The sequence below is a fragment of the Equus przewalskii genome, chromosome 30 (genome assembly GCF_037783145.1).
Source record: "Equus przewalskii isolate Varuska chromosome 30, EquPr2, whole genome shotgun sequence".
NCBI classification, from domain to species: domain Eukaryota; kingdom Metazoa; phylum Chordata; class Mammalia; order Perissodactyla; family Equidae; genus Equus; species Equus przewalskii.
Window position 1 is genome coordinate 10,869,281 of NC_091860.1, and position 14,555 is coordinate 10,883,835.

Consider the following 14,555-nt stretch of genomic DNA (forward strand, 5'->3'; position numbering starts at 1 on the left):
GTATTTTGTTGTATGTTTGCTTTTCTAGCCTCAAATTTGTTGTTTCATGTCTTCCCTTCACCCTCCCCCCATTTGGTCCACCCTGTCCTTTCTCATCTACCTTCCCTCTCGCTTCATTGAAAAACTAAAGGCTGTTACACAGGAATTTCCTTATTTTATCTTCTCCAAAAATATCAGCCACCTTCATTTATACGCACACTCTCTGCCTTCCTTACTCTTAAATATCTTTTTACTTTTTACATTATCGTAAGAAAAACTGACACTCACGTTTCTTCTTTAGATTGCATCACTTTTTACTTCCTCAAGAGCCGCCTCTCTTCTGCAAAATCACTTTTTCCAGTGGCTCATTCATCTTCGTATGTGAGCACATTCTCCTATATCCTATATCTTAAAAAAAAACCTCCCTCAAATCCACATCCCCCTCTATTTACCGCTCCTGTTTTCTCTTTCACTTTGCACAGCAAAACCCCTTGAGAAAAAGTTGTCTGTAGTTTCACATCGCATCTTTCTCAACCCACACACATCAGGAGGACACTGCTCGTGTCAAGGTTACCAGTGACATTCACGTTCCAAAACTACTGGTTGCTTCGCTTTTTTGTTTGCTTGACCCTTCGGTAGTATCCAACACAATTTCCCAGTCCCTTCCTCAGACGCTTTCTTCTGTGCTGGTTTCCACTTCTGCCTCTGCCTAATATTTAAAATACTGAACAGTCTAGAGCTGGTTCTGACCGCTCCTTCTTCCCTGTCTACCCTCATTTCCTCGATGATCTCATCCAGAGGTCCCCCAGAGTTTACGTTGCTGGCCTTGACGCCTTCCCCGAACTGTGGCTCGTGTGGACTGCTGCCTATGTGACGTCTTCATTTGGATGCATAATGAGTAATTTGAGGTTTACATGCTAAATAGACCTTGATTACCCTCAGCTGTATTTATTCCTCAGTTTCCCCATCTCGCTAAGTCCACTTCCAGTTGTCCACGCCCCAAATCTAGGAACTAGCCTTGTATCTTCTTTTTCACCCTTCCCCATATCAAGTGCTGTCCACTCTGCCTCCAAAGCATCCGCTGAATCTTTCTATTCCTCCCTTCTTCGCTGATGCTACTTTAGTCCAAGCTGCACTCAGTGCTCACCTGGATTCCTCCAGTAACACCTCTTTTCATGGTTGCTCCCTTAGAATCCATTCTCCAGGTAGCAATCCATTCTCCAGTGACCTTTGAACTGTGTGATCAGATAACGTGACTCCCCTGATTCATCACTTAGTAGCTTCTCTTCCTACTTCCTACCTAGGACTAAAAGACCCTAAACAATCTATAATTAGCTGTTTCTCTTACTCACATTGAACAGTGAACATTTAAAATGATTATGATGAATGGATACTCATTAGCTAGGCCCTCTTCCTGAGCTTTTCTTTCCCCTGACCTTTAATGGTTGGCTCTTTTTAAAATTTTTCCTCCAAATTTCATCTTAAACATTCTTTCTTCAGAGGGGCCTTTCCTCAGCACCACCAATTTATAGCTGCTGCTCAGTCTTTCGTTATTGTGTTTCACAGTTTCCATTCTCCGAATGGCACAATCACAATCTGATCATTTTCTTGTTTTTTAACTTTTTATTCTTATTTGTCTTTTCCTACTAAAATGTGAGCTCTTAAGAGCAGGAAAATTATGCCTTTCTATTTTTTTTAATGATTAAAAATTCCTCAGGCGACTAAAAAAATGATGGTGGTCAATTCCCATTTTTTTAACAAGACCAGAAGTTTTTCTAATGTAATTGATAAAGTTAGAGTTTTTTGAAAATAACTCTCCGCTTGGACGATTAAATGAAAGACTTTTTTCAGCAAAGCAATTTCAGTGGGCAAATATTTATAAAGGAAAAAGCTGACATTTTGCTATGTTTTCTTGGGCTTTTCTGTAGATCACAGACAGCCAAAAGTCATCAGAAGACTCGGGATCTAGAAAAGATTCTTCGTCAGAGGTTTTCAGTGATGCTGCCAAAGAAGGGTGGCTCCACTTCCGACCACTTGTCACTGATAAGGGCAAGGTAATGCATTTTCTCAGCTACTGTGAGTGGATGAAATGCAGGTCCTGCAAAATAAAGCATAAAGTCTCTATTCATAAAATGGCAAAATACCCAGAATAGAGTGGCAAAAATCACTTATAAATATTTTTCAACATAGAGGAAAAATTATTTTTAAAAAATTCTAATCATTTATTTAATTTTATAGTATTTTTATCCTCTGTATCAACTACATATGGCATATATTGTTTTATATTTTGGCAATGTAGAGAAGAAATCAAAGTATTGAAGAAGGAACTCTGCTTTTCTTATTAAATAGTTTATTAGCCATAGATTATCACAGAGTTGTCCTTTAAGGAGTGGTAATTCTCCATGTTAATACTTTTCAAAATTTTTAATTTTTCCCAGTTTGTCCTTTTGAATTGCCTTTATAATTTCTTTGTTTCACTTTATCTTATAAATATTGAGTTATATAAATGAATATTACAGTATCAATATATGCTTCATTAGGTAGATTCGAATACAATAAAAACTTCACCAGAAAATTTCCTACAGTATTTCGGCAGCTTATTTATAAGAAAATTTTAATACTGTCAAAGGAGTTGAAAATTTTTAAGAAACCCCACCTTAGATGTGGATATTGTTGCATAGCCATATAAAGTTGATCAGTTTCATTAACGTAATTCATTACTTGTACATCCTCTTTTGGGATCTCCTTATGCAGTGTTTGTCAGTTGCATGATCTAAGACTTGTCTTAAGCCTTAGTTTCACTCAAAAGATTTTTCTGACTGATTTTTTTCTTATATTCTATTCCCTCAGCACTTTTTATATATTTCGCTACACTTGTTTTATCTTAATTACTTTGTGTATTTTGTTTTCCCAACCAAATTAAAGTTGAAATTCCACTGTCCCTTGGTTGGGATATGAATGCATTGCCTAATTGGTTTATATTCTACAATGTTTGTCCTTTCTCTCCTAACAAATATATTATGTTGAGGTAAATCAGACACCTGCTGCGTGTGGTATACATTTATGTGTGTTAACAGTGTTGCTGAATGTATTTATCCTGTCACTAAGATGTAGCCAAGCATTAAGTATTTCTGAACTGTTTCGTGTTTTCCAGCGAGTTGGGGGAAGTATTCGGCCATGGAAGCAGATGTATGTTGTGCTTCGGGGCCATTCGCTTTACTTGTACAAAGATAAAAGAGAACAAATGACTCCATCTGAAGAAGAACAACCCATCAGTGTTAATGCCTGCTTAATAGACATCTCTTACAGTGAGACCAAGAGGAAAAATGTGTTTCGACTTACCACATCAGACTGTGAATGCCTGTTTCAGGCTGAAGACAGAGATGACATGTTAGCGTGGATCAAGACCATCCAGGAGAGTAGCACCCTAAATGAAGAGGTGTGTGTTCAAAATGCTGTTGATAAAATCGGATACCATCATAACATTTTTCTTAAGAAGACTGAAAGAATCTGATAGATCGTTTTTAAAAAAATTGTAATATGCTATTTTTACTTAAAAATAATTGATCAAAGGAAAACTCAAGTGTACCTATTTTTTATTATTTTCACTTATTAGAAAAGCACCATTACTGAACTAGAAAAACAGATTATTCATATATTCTGCATACCTTCTCAGAAGCAATGAACCACAGAGCAGGATACCTAGGTTCCTAGTCCTGGTCATTACCTTTATGACTAAATAATGCCGGGTCTGTTTCCTTATCTCAAAAACAGGATTGTTGTAGCGCTTAAGTTACAGTGAAAATGCTTATCAAAACAAATTACTATGTAAATGCAAAGAGATACTGATATTATGATTCTTGTTAATAGAATTACGCACACAAGAATATAATATAGCCTACTGTAATACAATAATTGGTTTCTAGAAAACTTGTGTTATCAGAAAGCATGTTATAAGCCAGTTTTTCTTTTTTTCTTTCTTTTTTCTTTTTTTATTCTCTTGAGGTTATAATAAGTTATAACACTGTGAAATTTCAGTTGTATATTATTATTTGCCAGTCACCATATATATGTGCCCCTTTACCTCTTATACCCATCCCCCAACCCCCTTCTCCTCTAGTAACCACTAATCTGTTCTCCTTGTGTGTTTGTTTATCTTCCACATATGAGTGAAATCATATGGAGTTTGTCTTTCTCTGTCTGGCTTATTTCACTTAACATAATACTCTCAAGTTCCATCCACGTTGTTGCAAGTAGGACAATTTTGTCTTTTTTATGGCCGAGTCGTATTCCATTGTGCGTGCGTGTGTGTGTGTGTGTGTGTACACATATACACACCACATCTTCTTTATCCACTCATCAGTCGGTGGGTACTTGGGTTGCTTCCACATCTTGGCTATTGTGAATAATGCTGCAATGAGCATAGGGGTGCATAAGTCTCTTTGAGTTGTTGATTTGAAGTTCTTTGCATAAATAGGCAGTAGAGGGATAGCTGGATCGTATGGTATTTCTACTTTTAATTTTTTGAGAAATCTCCATACTGTTTTGCATAGTGGCTGCAACAGTCTGCATTCCCACCAGAAGTGTTGAGGCTTCTGTTTTCTCCACATCCTCTCCAACATTTGTTGTTTTTTTGTCTTGGTTATTATAGCCGTTCTAACAGATGTAAGGTGATATCTCATTATAGTTTTGATTTGCATTTCTCTGATGATTAGTGATATTGAACATCTTTTCATGTGCCTCTTGGAAAAATATCTGTGCATATCATCTGCCCATTTTTTGATCAGGTTTTTTGTCTTGTTGTTGAGTTGTATGAGTTCTTTATATATTTTGGAGATTAACCCCTTGTCAGATATATGATTTGCAAATATTTTTCTCCCAGTTGGTAAGTTGTTTTTTTCGTTTTGTTCCTGGTTTCCTTTGCCTTGCAGAAGCTGTTTAGTCTGATGACGTCCCATTTGTTTAATTTTTCTTTTGTTTCCCTTGCCCAAGTAGACATGGTATTCGAAAAGATCCTTCTAAGACCAATGTCAAAGAGTGTACTGCCTGTATTTTCTTATAGGAGTTTTATGGTTTCATGTCTTACCTTCAAGTCTTTAATCCATTTTGAGTTAATTTTTGTGTATGACGAAAGATAACGGTCTACTTTCATTCTTTTGCATGTGGCTGTCCACTTTCTAGTTTTTCTTTTTAAGAAGGAATAATATTTAGGGACTTAAGAGCTTCTGGCTCACAACCATCAAGATATTTTTACAGCAGGGATTTCAGTAGCAAAGGTAGTTTTTTAAGTGTACATAACTTTAAAATTTACAGAGTAAATTCAGCAATGATTAAGTCTAGCTTTTGCTCAAGTACCTTTTTTCATGTCATTAACACAGTTTTTCTTACACATTATTCTCACTTTTTGTTCCCATTGTTATGACAAAAAAAAAGAACAGCACAGCGTTCTTTCCCTTACTCACAGCACGCCAGAACTCCTACATTAACTGTAAGGGTATGCAAATTATTTTCTCTAATCTAGTCATTTCCATTATATCTAATTCAAATTATAGAAAACGTATGCCATAGGAAAAATGCCTGTGCTTTTTTCCCTGTGATAGTTTACACCCTACCTTGTTTGTGGTTAAAAATTGGCACCAGGTCCACAAAGAGGGGTAAGTCATTTCCCCACGGTCACATGGCTGGTGAGTGTCAGGGCCAGGATTCAAACCCAGGCAATCTTATTCTGGATCTTAACTGTGCCATCTCTCAGCTGGTAAGTGGGAACGGTCGATTTGAATTTGAGACTGACTCCAAGCCTGTATTCTTTGTAGAATGTATTGTTTATTAGAATCAAAATGAGACAAGTGAAAAAAAATTGAAGACATGTATCGATGTATAAGTGGAATCAATAGGAAAAAAATCATCACCTTATGGTCAACTTTGAGTTTACCAAATAGCATGTTATTAAACTTAACCTGCTCAGGTTAAAAAATCCAGTTTTGAGCTTTTCTCTTCTGCTAATCTAACTGCCATTTCTGATACTAACTGACCCTGCATCTCATTGCTCCTACAAATTAATCATTGACAAATTTGGGCAGTATTTTTCCATCTTTTACCCAACTGTATTATTTTGGAATGCTGATCATTCTTTATGGTATTAGTGAGAGAAAAAACTGGCTCTCCACATCTTAGTCATTTATTAAAAATGACAGATGAATTCAGTCAGTTTGAACACTCGCTATTTGCTCTGCTACTCTAGGTACTGCAGGGCTGCAGAAAATCAACAGAAAAGTCTTTGGGCAAGGCGGGAGGCCCTTGGAACATTTATCACATGGCGAGGTTGGGGTGTGATGTTGGGTAGAGGTTCTAAAACAACCCCGTGAGAGTAAAGTATAGTGTGTGTATTGAATACACAGAGCAGTGCGGGAGAGAACCTCAGAGAACAAAAGTAGGGAGCTCTGTTTCTGTTTAGAGATGGCTTTCTGATTTTGCCTTCTCTTTATCCCGTAGGACACTGGAGTTACTAACAGGGATCTAATTAGTCGAAGAATAAAAGAATACAACAGTCTGATGAGGTGAGATTCCCACCATGCCTACGAGTTAATTCGGACGTAAAATATGTAATTGTTAAGAACTGTTCATTTCTTTCAGCAGCAAAGCAGAACAGTTGCCAAAAACACCTCGCCAGACTCTCAGCATCCGGCAGACTTTGCTCGGAGCCAAATCAGAGCCAAAGACTCAGAGTCCACATTCTCCCAAGGAAGAGTCGGAAAGGAAACTGCTCAGTAAAGGTACTGATGCTAGCAGTCTCGGGTGAATTTAACAGGTGACATGATTTAAAATTGGGATTTTAAAGATATTTTCAGGGTTTTCTGTACCATCTCTGCTGACCTGCCACTTTTGAGTGAGCTCAATGATCACTACAGGCCTGGTGTAGGCTAGTGGGGCCTTTCCCTTTAAGGCGGGGTCCAGGATGCCAGTTCCTGTAATAAAGACAAAGTCAAGGGAAATACAACACAGACATCTGCATACAAGATGCTGCAAATTTGTTTAATACTGACGACCCAGGTGCTGTCATTTTTAGATAAAACCATTATGTTTTCTTTTGCTAAAATTTCACTCTGAAGATGTCACATGATTCTGTTTTCTTGACTGTTTTAAGGAAAATCATGGTACAGATTCTAAAAGAGTGAGGTAGCATAATTGATCCCTATTAAATTATATGGAAGGTTAAAGGAGTGCTATATTAGGAAGAGAATACAATACAGTCCTTTTGGTAAATATTGGACATATTTATAGTACAGGACTCTGATTTGTATGAATATTGATAAAGGATTTTTAAAGTCGTGATTTAAACACTCTTGTTTCCATTTTCTTTCTTATGTCATTTTATTTTGAATAACAATCAAAAGATGATACCAGTCCACCAAAAGACAAAGGCACCTGGAGAAAAGGCATTCCCAGTATTATGAGAAAGACGTTTGAAAAAAAGCCTACCGCCACTGGAACATTCGGTGTCAGACTGGATGACTGCCCGCCAGCTCATACTAATCGGGTAGGAGACACCAGCCAGCCGGGTTTCCTGAAGTCGTTAATTCAGTCATAGTCATAGCAGGACCTGAGTACACAGCTGTTCAGATAACAGTATCTGTCCATCTGTTGAGCATTTTCCTCTTCATCACAGAGCTTAGTTTCCCTAAGCTTTTCTGACCTGTAAGGGTGTATTGAGTGATTTGATCTATAATGCTTTTTTCTGATGTATTGACTCTGAAATAGAATAATTATTCAACCATTAGGAATGTATTTGAAATGTACCTGAAATGGTCAGTGAGAATTCATTTTCAAATCATGTGTGTTCTGCTTTTAGCATCTTAAAAGAAGGATGAGAACAAGGACCTGATTAAGGAAGTGTAATAAATGTGAATGTGCATACATGTGTGTTTGTGTGTGTTTACAGCACCCATGTTAGGATTCATGTCATGAGTTCACTGATGTTTTTCTCTCCCCCTCTTCTTTTTTTGGCTTTATTTCCCTTTATTCAGCTGAACTATTCCCACATTCTCTTTGCTTGCTCTTGTTTCCTCTTTAGACTGTTAGCTCCCTGTGAGCCCTTCTCTTTCTGTCTCAGCCTATTTGTTCTCTTCCCACTCCCTGAAATATCTCTTACTGGTTTTATCTGTTCCCGGGTCTGTAATGTCTATATTCTTTATTTTCTCTATATCAAATAACGGTAATTTATATTTTTCCTTTTGGATAGAAAGGACCTTGTAGCTACAGTGTACACCTACTAACTAAATATAAACATTTGTGCTGTATTAAATAAAGTGTTTATTTCTTGTTTTGCAGTATATTCCATTAATAGTTGACATATGTTGCAAATTAGTTGAAGAAAGAGGTCTTGAATACACAGGTATTTATAGAGTTCCTGGAAATAATGCAGCCATCTCAAGTATGCAAGAAGAACTCAACAAAGGAATGGCTGATATTGATATACAAGATGATGTAAGTTTGTTTATTTCTATTGGAATAACTGATCTGTAGTTTTTTTCCTTGGTAGTATTGATGACAAAAATACTGTATTTCTATTTTTCACATCTAGAAATGGCGAGATTTGAATGTGATAAGCAGTTTATTAAAATCCTTCTTTAGAAAGCTCCCTGAACCTCTCTTCACAAATGGTAAGTCAACTCCCATGGAAGATACCAGAGGAAACAGTTTAAAATCACATTGTTGGCAAACCGTAGAGTGTTAAATTGAACCAGGAGAAAATATTTTTGTTAAAGGAGATAGAAAATCTTGTTTAGTTCTTATTTATATATTAAGCATAATTTTGATTATTTTCTGTCATTTGGATATTTTTTTCCTCCTGATAAGTTTCTGTGAAAAATAGAGTTTATAACAAATTTGTTAGGTTCAGTAAAATTTATGTTAGGCTGTTCATTCCATGTCTGCGGTTAAGTTAAAAATATATTATGACTGGGGCTGGCCCCGTGGCCGAGTGGTTAAGTTCGTGCGCTCCGCTGCAGGCGGCCCAGTGTTTCGTTGGTTCGAATCCCGGGGGCGGACATGGCACTGCTCATCAAACCACGCTGAGGCAGCATCCCACATGCCACAACTAGAAGGACCCACAACGAAGAATATACAACTATGTACCGGGAGGCTTTGGGGAGAAAAAGGAAAAAAAAATAATAAAATTAAAATATATATATATATATATATATATTATGACTGTTCTCAGTCAAAAGTCTGCAGACATGACAAGGTAAAATTAGTAGAAAAAACATTTTTTCAGTCAAACCAAATATTTGAGTGCTCCGTAAGTCACTGCACTAGATGTTGTCGTGGTAAAGGGGAGAGAAGAATGGGCAGGCTGTATGAATATAGATGATACCCTCCGAGAACTCACATTTTAGTGAATTTTCTTCTGTTTGTAGGTAAAGTTTGGAGAATCAATAAAAACTATGGCCCTTTCAGACACTTACATTTCAAAGTCTATTTAGGGTCTTCTCTGCATTTTTTTTATTGTGGCTTAAAATTGAACCTTAGAGGAAAACTGGATTACAACTCTCCTAGGCAATTGAAGATAAATTTGTTGTGTTGTTCTTGCTGTTGTCAGAGAAATATGCTGACTTTATTGAAGCCAACCGCAAAGAAGATCCTCTAGAGCGTCTGAAAACCCTAAAGAGACTAGTAGGTATTGTTTTCTATTTTTGGAAATACAACTAAAATTCAGCATTTTAAATCCATCATGAAAATAATATGTTTCAGATTCACGATTTGCCCGAACATCATTATGAAACACTTAAGTTTCTTTCGGCTCATCTGAAGACAGTGGCAGAAAATTCAGAAAAAAATAAGGTATGTAAAGTGCATACTGAAGAAATGGATTTTCAGTGGTTTTAGTTGAAAAGATAGGCTCCATTGCTTCCTGCCAAATAGTCAAAAATAGGATTATAATTCAACAAAAGCTTGAAAATACATCATATTGGCTGACCAGTCCCTCTAAACATCATTCTTAAAAGGAAAAGATCCCAAAATACCAATTTTCACCATTTTAAAAAGACATTTCCTTTTACATTTATCCAGCAAGAAAAATGAAGTTTTACTTCTATCTTTCAACTGTATATCAGTTTTTTGAAGAGGTAACATTTATACACGGTACACAAGTCAAAATGTACCAAATGCTACAGAGTGAAAAAATAACATTTTCTTTTTTTGATTTGTTTAGTTTCAAGCAGATAAGACTTTTTTTCCCTTAACACCACCACATTATCTTTATCAAACACACAAAAATTTGTTATTCCTCCTTAATATTTTCGAATACCCAGTTTAGGTTCAGTTTTTCTTGACTGATTGAAAGAAATGTCTTTTTAAAGTCCTTTGTTAAATCAGTATCCAAACAAGGTGCATACACGGTGTTTGGTTGATAGTTGTAGTCTCAACTTTTTGTGGTTTTCATCCATCGTTGGTGATTGTTGCCTAAATCCATGGTGTCATTCGAGGTTGCAAAATGATGATTTTCTGACTTTTGAGCATTACTTCTTAAAATACTTGCACGGTCATTTTGGTTTCTAGAAGAGAAAAGAAAATAGAGAATACCACAAGGTCAGGAACATTGCTGTCACTCCCTTTTCTAAGGGCAGTTCTTGCTCAAGGTAGAGAAAAAGGCATTCCTTCAGCTCAGTTAGTGGCTGTTGGTGTTCTGGAAGACGATCGCCCATGGTTGTCGAGAGGCTGGATTATGAGAGAGTGTCAACACCTGTTACCTGCAAATTGAGAAGTTTACAAGCAGTGTTATAATTTCCTTTAAATATTCAATTTCCTCAGTAGTGATAAGGCTATAAAAAAGGTTAAAAAAAGAGAGAGAGAGAGCGAGAAAGAAGGAAAAGAAAGCCTATATCTATTGATTGTACCGTTTCCAGAAGTTCATACAGTAGGAGCCAAAAAGTTCTCAATATAATCATAGCTGAAATATTTTCTGATTATTTCAGCAGTTCCCAAAGTGTATGACATCATTCATCACTTTTGCTGGACGATAGTAGGAGTCACTGGGAAAATAGGGTTTGTTGGTCTAATTAGTTTAGAAAGCACTGAATTAAACAAAATTTAACAAATTTCTTTACTGCAGAATTTTGTAGTCTTTAATATATTAATTAACACTGTGAATCTTGAAGAAGTGGCTAAGGCATTTCATTTCCCAGACCTATTTAACTACACTTTATGGAGCATCTTTCAAAAAATACAGAATTTAGGTAATAAATGAATAGAGAAACTGTGAACTACTGATGTTAATAGTTTTATGTAGGAGCCAGCTAAAATTGTATAGCCACATAATAAATATTACTGTATACATATAAACAATGATGTATGTTATCATTACTTTAAAAGCTTAAATGAAATCATAGTAGACAAGAATCTAGTAAGAATTTTACGTAAGACCCTTGAGATGGACTTTGTTCTTTGAACCACGTTAACCAGTAAGGATATAGGAATTAGGTGATGACAACCTCTGGAGGGAGAATAAAAAACATGCCTCGTGCCCAGTTTAAGTAAACTCTTCCTGCAGTCATAGTTTTTTTTCCACTAAGTCAACTTTCTGTGAAAATACTGGCTTCAATCACAATTTCTCCTTATGTGCAGTAAGCACGGTGTAATAATGCCTGTATTGTGGTCATTAACATTAGATGCCTAACAGTTACTTCAGAATGGGAGATCTGAGGGTTTTCCACCTTGTACCATACCCAATAGGTGAGTGTGCACATGCCTCTCACAGAACAGTTTACTAATGTGGTTCCCTAACCCAGTTTGACTTTTGAGTTCCGCAGTGATTTTTTTACCCCCTGATATGTTTTCAGAGTTGGTTAAAGTTACTTAACATTTTAATCAAATCCTAAATTCACCAGTGTTCTACACCAGACAGTATAGATACATTAAAGGAAAAGAAAAGATCCACACCTTTGATAATCGTGTAATTAAACAAAGAATACAAAACATGGAAATGAATGTATAAACATACAAGTATGTAATATTGAGGTGTTCAGATTGGCACAAGGATAAGCAAAGACCTTCAGAAATTTTGGTTAAAGTAAAAATTGGTCAAAAAATATTTCTAGACATTAGGTTTTTACATATTGGTGATTTTGATATACTGCTAGGGCAAATCTGGAAAATTTTATGTATCTTTAAACACTTTTCCATTTTTTAGTTTTTGAGGGGAGAGAGTATCCCTATTCTTTTGCGAGATTTTTTCCTTTGATTTTAATATTTTTGTCGGTTAACCTAGCTCTGGTACTACGAGTTTTGAACCAAATCAGTTGCTTTCAATCAAAGACTCCTTGGAAAAAATGAATGCCAATTAACTATTGTGCATTGTCATTAAAGCAAGGAGAGAGAAGTTATGTATAGATTAGCTTATAGAAATCCCAACTAAGAAGCATCATCTGTTTTCACATACGTCAGTCAATCGTTCTTTGAATTGTTTTTCATCAAAAGAAATAAAATGCCAAACATGCAATGGGAATTTAAGCCTGTCTTCAGAAAAATTCTTATGTTTTCCAATATCATGCTTTGTTTCAGATGGAACCGAGAAACCTAGCAATAGTTTTTGGTCCAACCCTTGTGAGGACATCTGAAGATAACATGACCCACATGGTCACTCACATGCCAGACCAGTACAAGATTGTAGAGACCCTTATCCAGCATGTAAGTTCAGGCTTCGTCTCATCCAGAAAAATCCTTTTTTTGTGAGCAGCTATTTGGTAGGACAGGATTTAGTTATAATTTTTTTTCCCTAAGATAATTACCCTTTTTTCTATGCCATCCTCCAAAATATAGATATATTTAGGGGGTCATTTAATTTCTCTTCTCACCGTTTTTATTTTAAATTTTAGCATGACTGGTTTTTCACAGAAGAAGGTGCTGAAGAGCCTCTTGTAAGTATCAGCCGTCGGCATTTATACTCTTTATTTTCATTTGGGACACAAGATCCTGATGCTACAACAATGTCAACTTCCTGCTTTGTATGCTATTGTCCGCTTTGCACCCGGAAGCAGGTCTAAAGCACCTCAGTTTCTGATCTAATGAAAATACAAGTACGATGCTTCTTTTGTAGTTAATTATGTGTAAACGATGAAACACATGTACTCCACTCAGTAATGTGTCTTTTACTAAATGTTGTTTGAATTTTAAAGAAAGTATCTTTGAAGAGATGACGAAGAGATCTTTGTTTATTAACCATAGACAACAGTACAGGAGGAAAACACAGTAGACTGCCAGCCAGTGCCAAACATAGATCATTTACTCACCAACATTGGAAGGACAGGAGTCTCCCCTGGAGATGTATCAGGTAACTCTTGCCTGGGCAGCCTTGGTCTCGAGGTTAAAAGCTAAATTCTTGTAACATGAAAGAGCAAATCGGTCATAAGTAACAACTCACTGTGATTTTTTCCTTTTCTCCCTTTTTTTTTCCCTTTCTACTAATAAAAAATTTAATCTTCCTTTTCTGATTGATCTTAATTATCTTCCAGTGACTATAATGCCATTGGCAGTGCATGGAGTTGTAATGCTTGTCAGAATGGAACTATGAGGGAAATGAGCATGCAAACCACTGTTTTGTTCTTTTTTTTTTTAATTCACAGTTTCCATGTAATAGTCATCACAAGGTAAAACAGATATATGCTACTGAATATGTGGTTGCTGTGATGGCAGAAAGTATGATCTAGGCTGTATAAGTAGTTCTTATTCTCGAGCTAGACATTCTGTTTAACAGCAGCAAGTTAAATATGTTGATCCGCTAATGGGCACCATTTTCATAAATACAGTATATTATTTGTCACTATAGATGTCACAGTAAAGGTCAATCTCTTTGACATTTTCTTCTGTTTTCTCTTGCCACCCTAACGTTTAAGTATTAGTTTTTATCGGCTCTTTTGATGAAAATTTTCTCCTGCCAAACTGTTGCACTAATCCAGCATGTTTTTACACAATGTTCTCCCTTTGTCTCCAGTTCTTGTTTTAGTCCTAAAGGGTTTTTTCAGCACTTACTGACACAGGCAAATCTATACTGATGTTGAACAGGCGAAGTGGGAGGAGTCTATCACACGGTAATGTCGCTAGTGGATTCTGTGGTGTCCCTGATGGACAGCTGGAACTGTAGGAAGAAGGAGGATTGTTGTCCACACTGTAGCTGCCTTGTCTGCAGAAACCCCCGATTCTTGTAAATGCGAACATAGTTGATCTGTGGTGTAAATTTCTCTTAAGATTATTGTAAACAGATCAATACTACTTTCTTAAAAGTTTTTCTGCTGTTTCTTGTTATTTCTGAAGCAGACCGTGAGGAGAAATAGCATGGTATGGTCTACCAGTTCTTCAAGTCATAAAGCATTTAGCCATGTGTTAAAAGGGGCGTGGCACGGGGCTCAGCTCATTAATTTTGAAAATCAATTTCCCTAAAGTTGACAGATGAAATTCCAAAATTGATGTTATCCAGACTAGTGCTAGCCCCTTCCTACCCTCTTTATAATTGTATAATCTGAGTTTTTGCCAGACAGTAAAATTATGGTCTCCATTTTTCCATTTCCATGATAGCATTTGTT

The 14,555-nt window shown here is 36.4% G+C and overlaps 1 protein-coding gene across 18 annotated transcripts in view; it reads left to right on the forward strand.

Annotated features, from left to right (window-relative positions):
• ARHGAP21 (Rho GTPase activating protein 21) overlaps window positions 1–14,555 on the forward strand; it is a 130,819-nt gene that overhangs the window by 110,212 nt on the left and 6,052 nt on the right. For 9 of the 18 annotated variants that reach the window (XM_070600979.1, XM_070600987.1, XM_070600980.1 and 6 more), the window contains 12 exons: window positions 1,908–2,033; window positions 3,134–3,418; window positions 6,472–6,536; window positions 6,613–6,752; window positions 7,374–7,516; window positions 8,308–8,463; window positions 8,561–8,639; window positions 9,578–9,651; window positions 9,730–9,819; window positions 12,538–12,663; window positions 12,852–12,893; window positions 13,201–13,306. In XM_070600979.1, the coding sequence (XP_070457080.1) occupies window positions 1,908–2,033; window positions 3,134–3,418; window positions 6,472–6,536; window positions 6,613–6,752; window positions 7,374–7,516; window positions 8,308–8,463; window positions 8,561–8,639; window positions 9,578–9,651; window positions 9,730–9,819; window positions 12,538–12,663; window positions 12,852–12,893; window positions 13,201–13,306 (1,432 nt within the window). The remainder of the gene's footprint in view (window positions 1–1,907; window positions 2,034–3,133; window positions 3,419–6,471; window positions 6,537–6,612; window positions 6,753–7,373; window positions 7,517–8,307; window positions 8,464–8,560; window positions 8,640–9,577; window positions 9,652–9,729; window positions 9,820–12,537; window positions 12,664–12,851; window positions 12,894–13,200; window positions 13,307–14,555) is intronic. The other 9 variants (XM_070600981.1, XM_070600991.1, XM_070600983.1 and 6 more) reach the window with 1 other exon arrangement.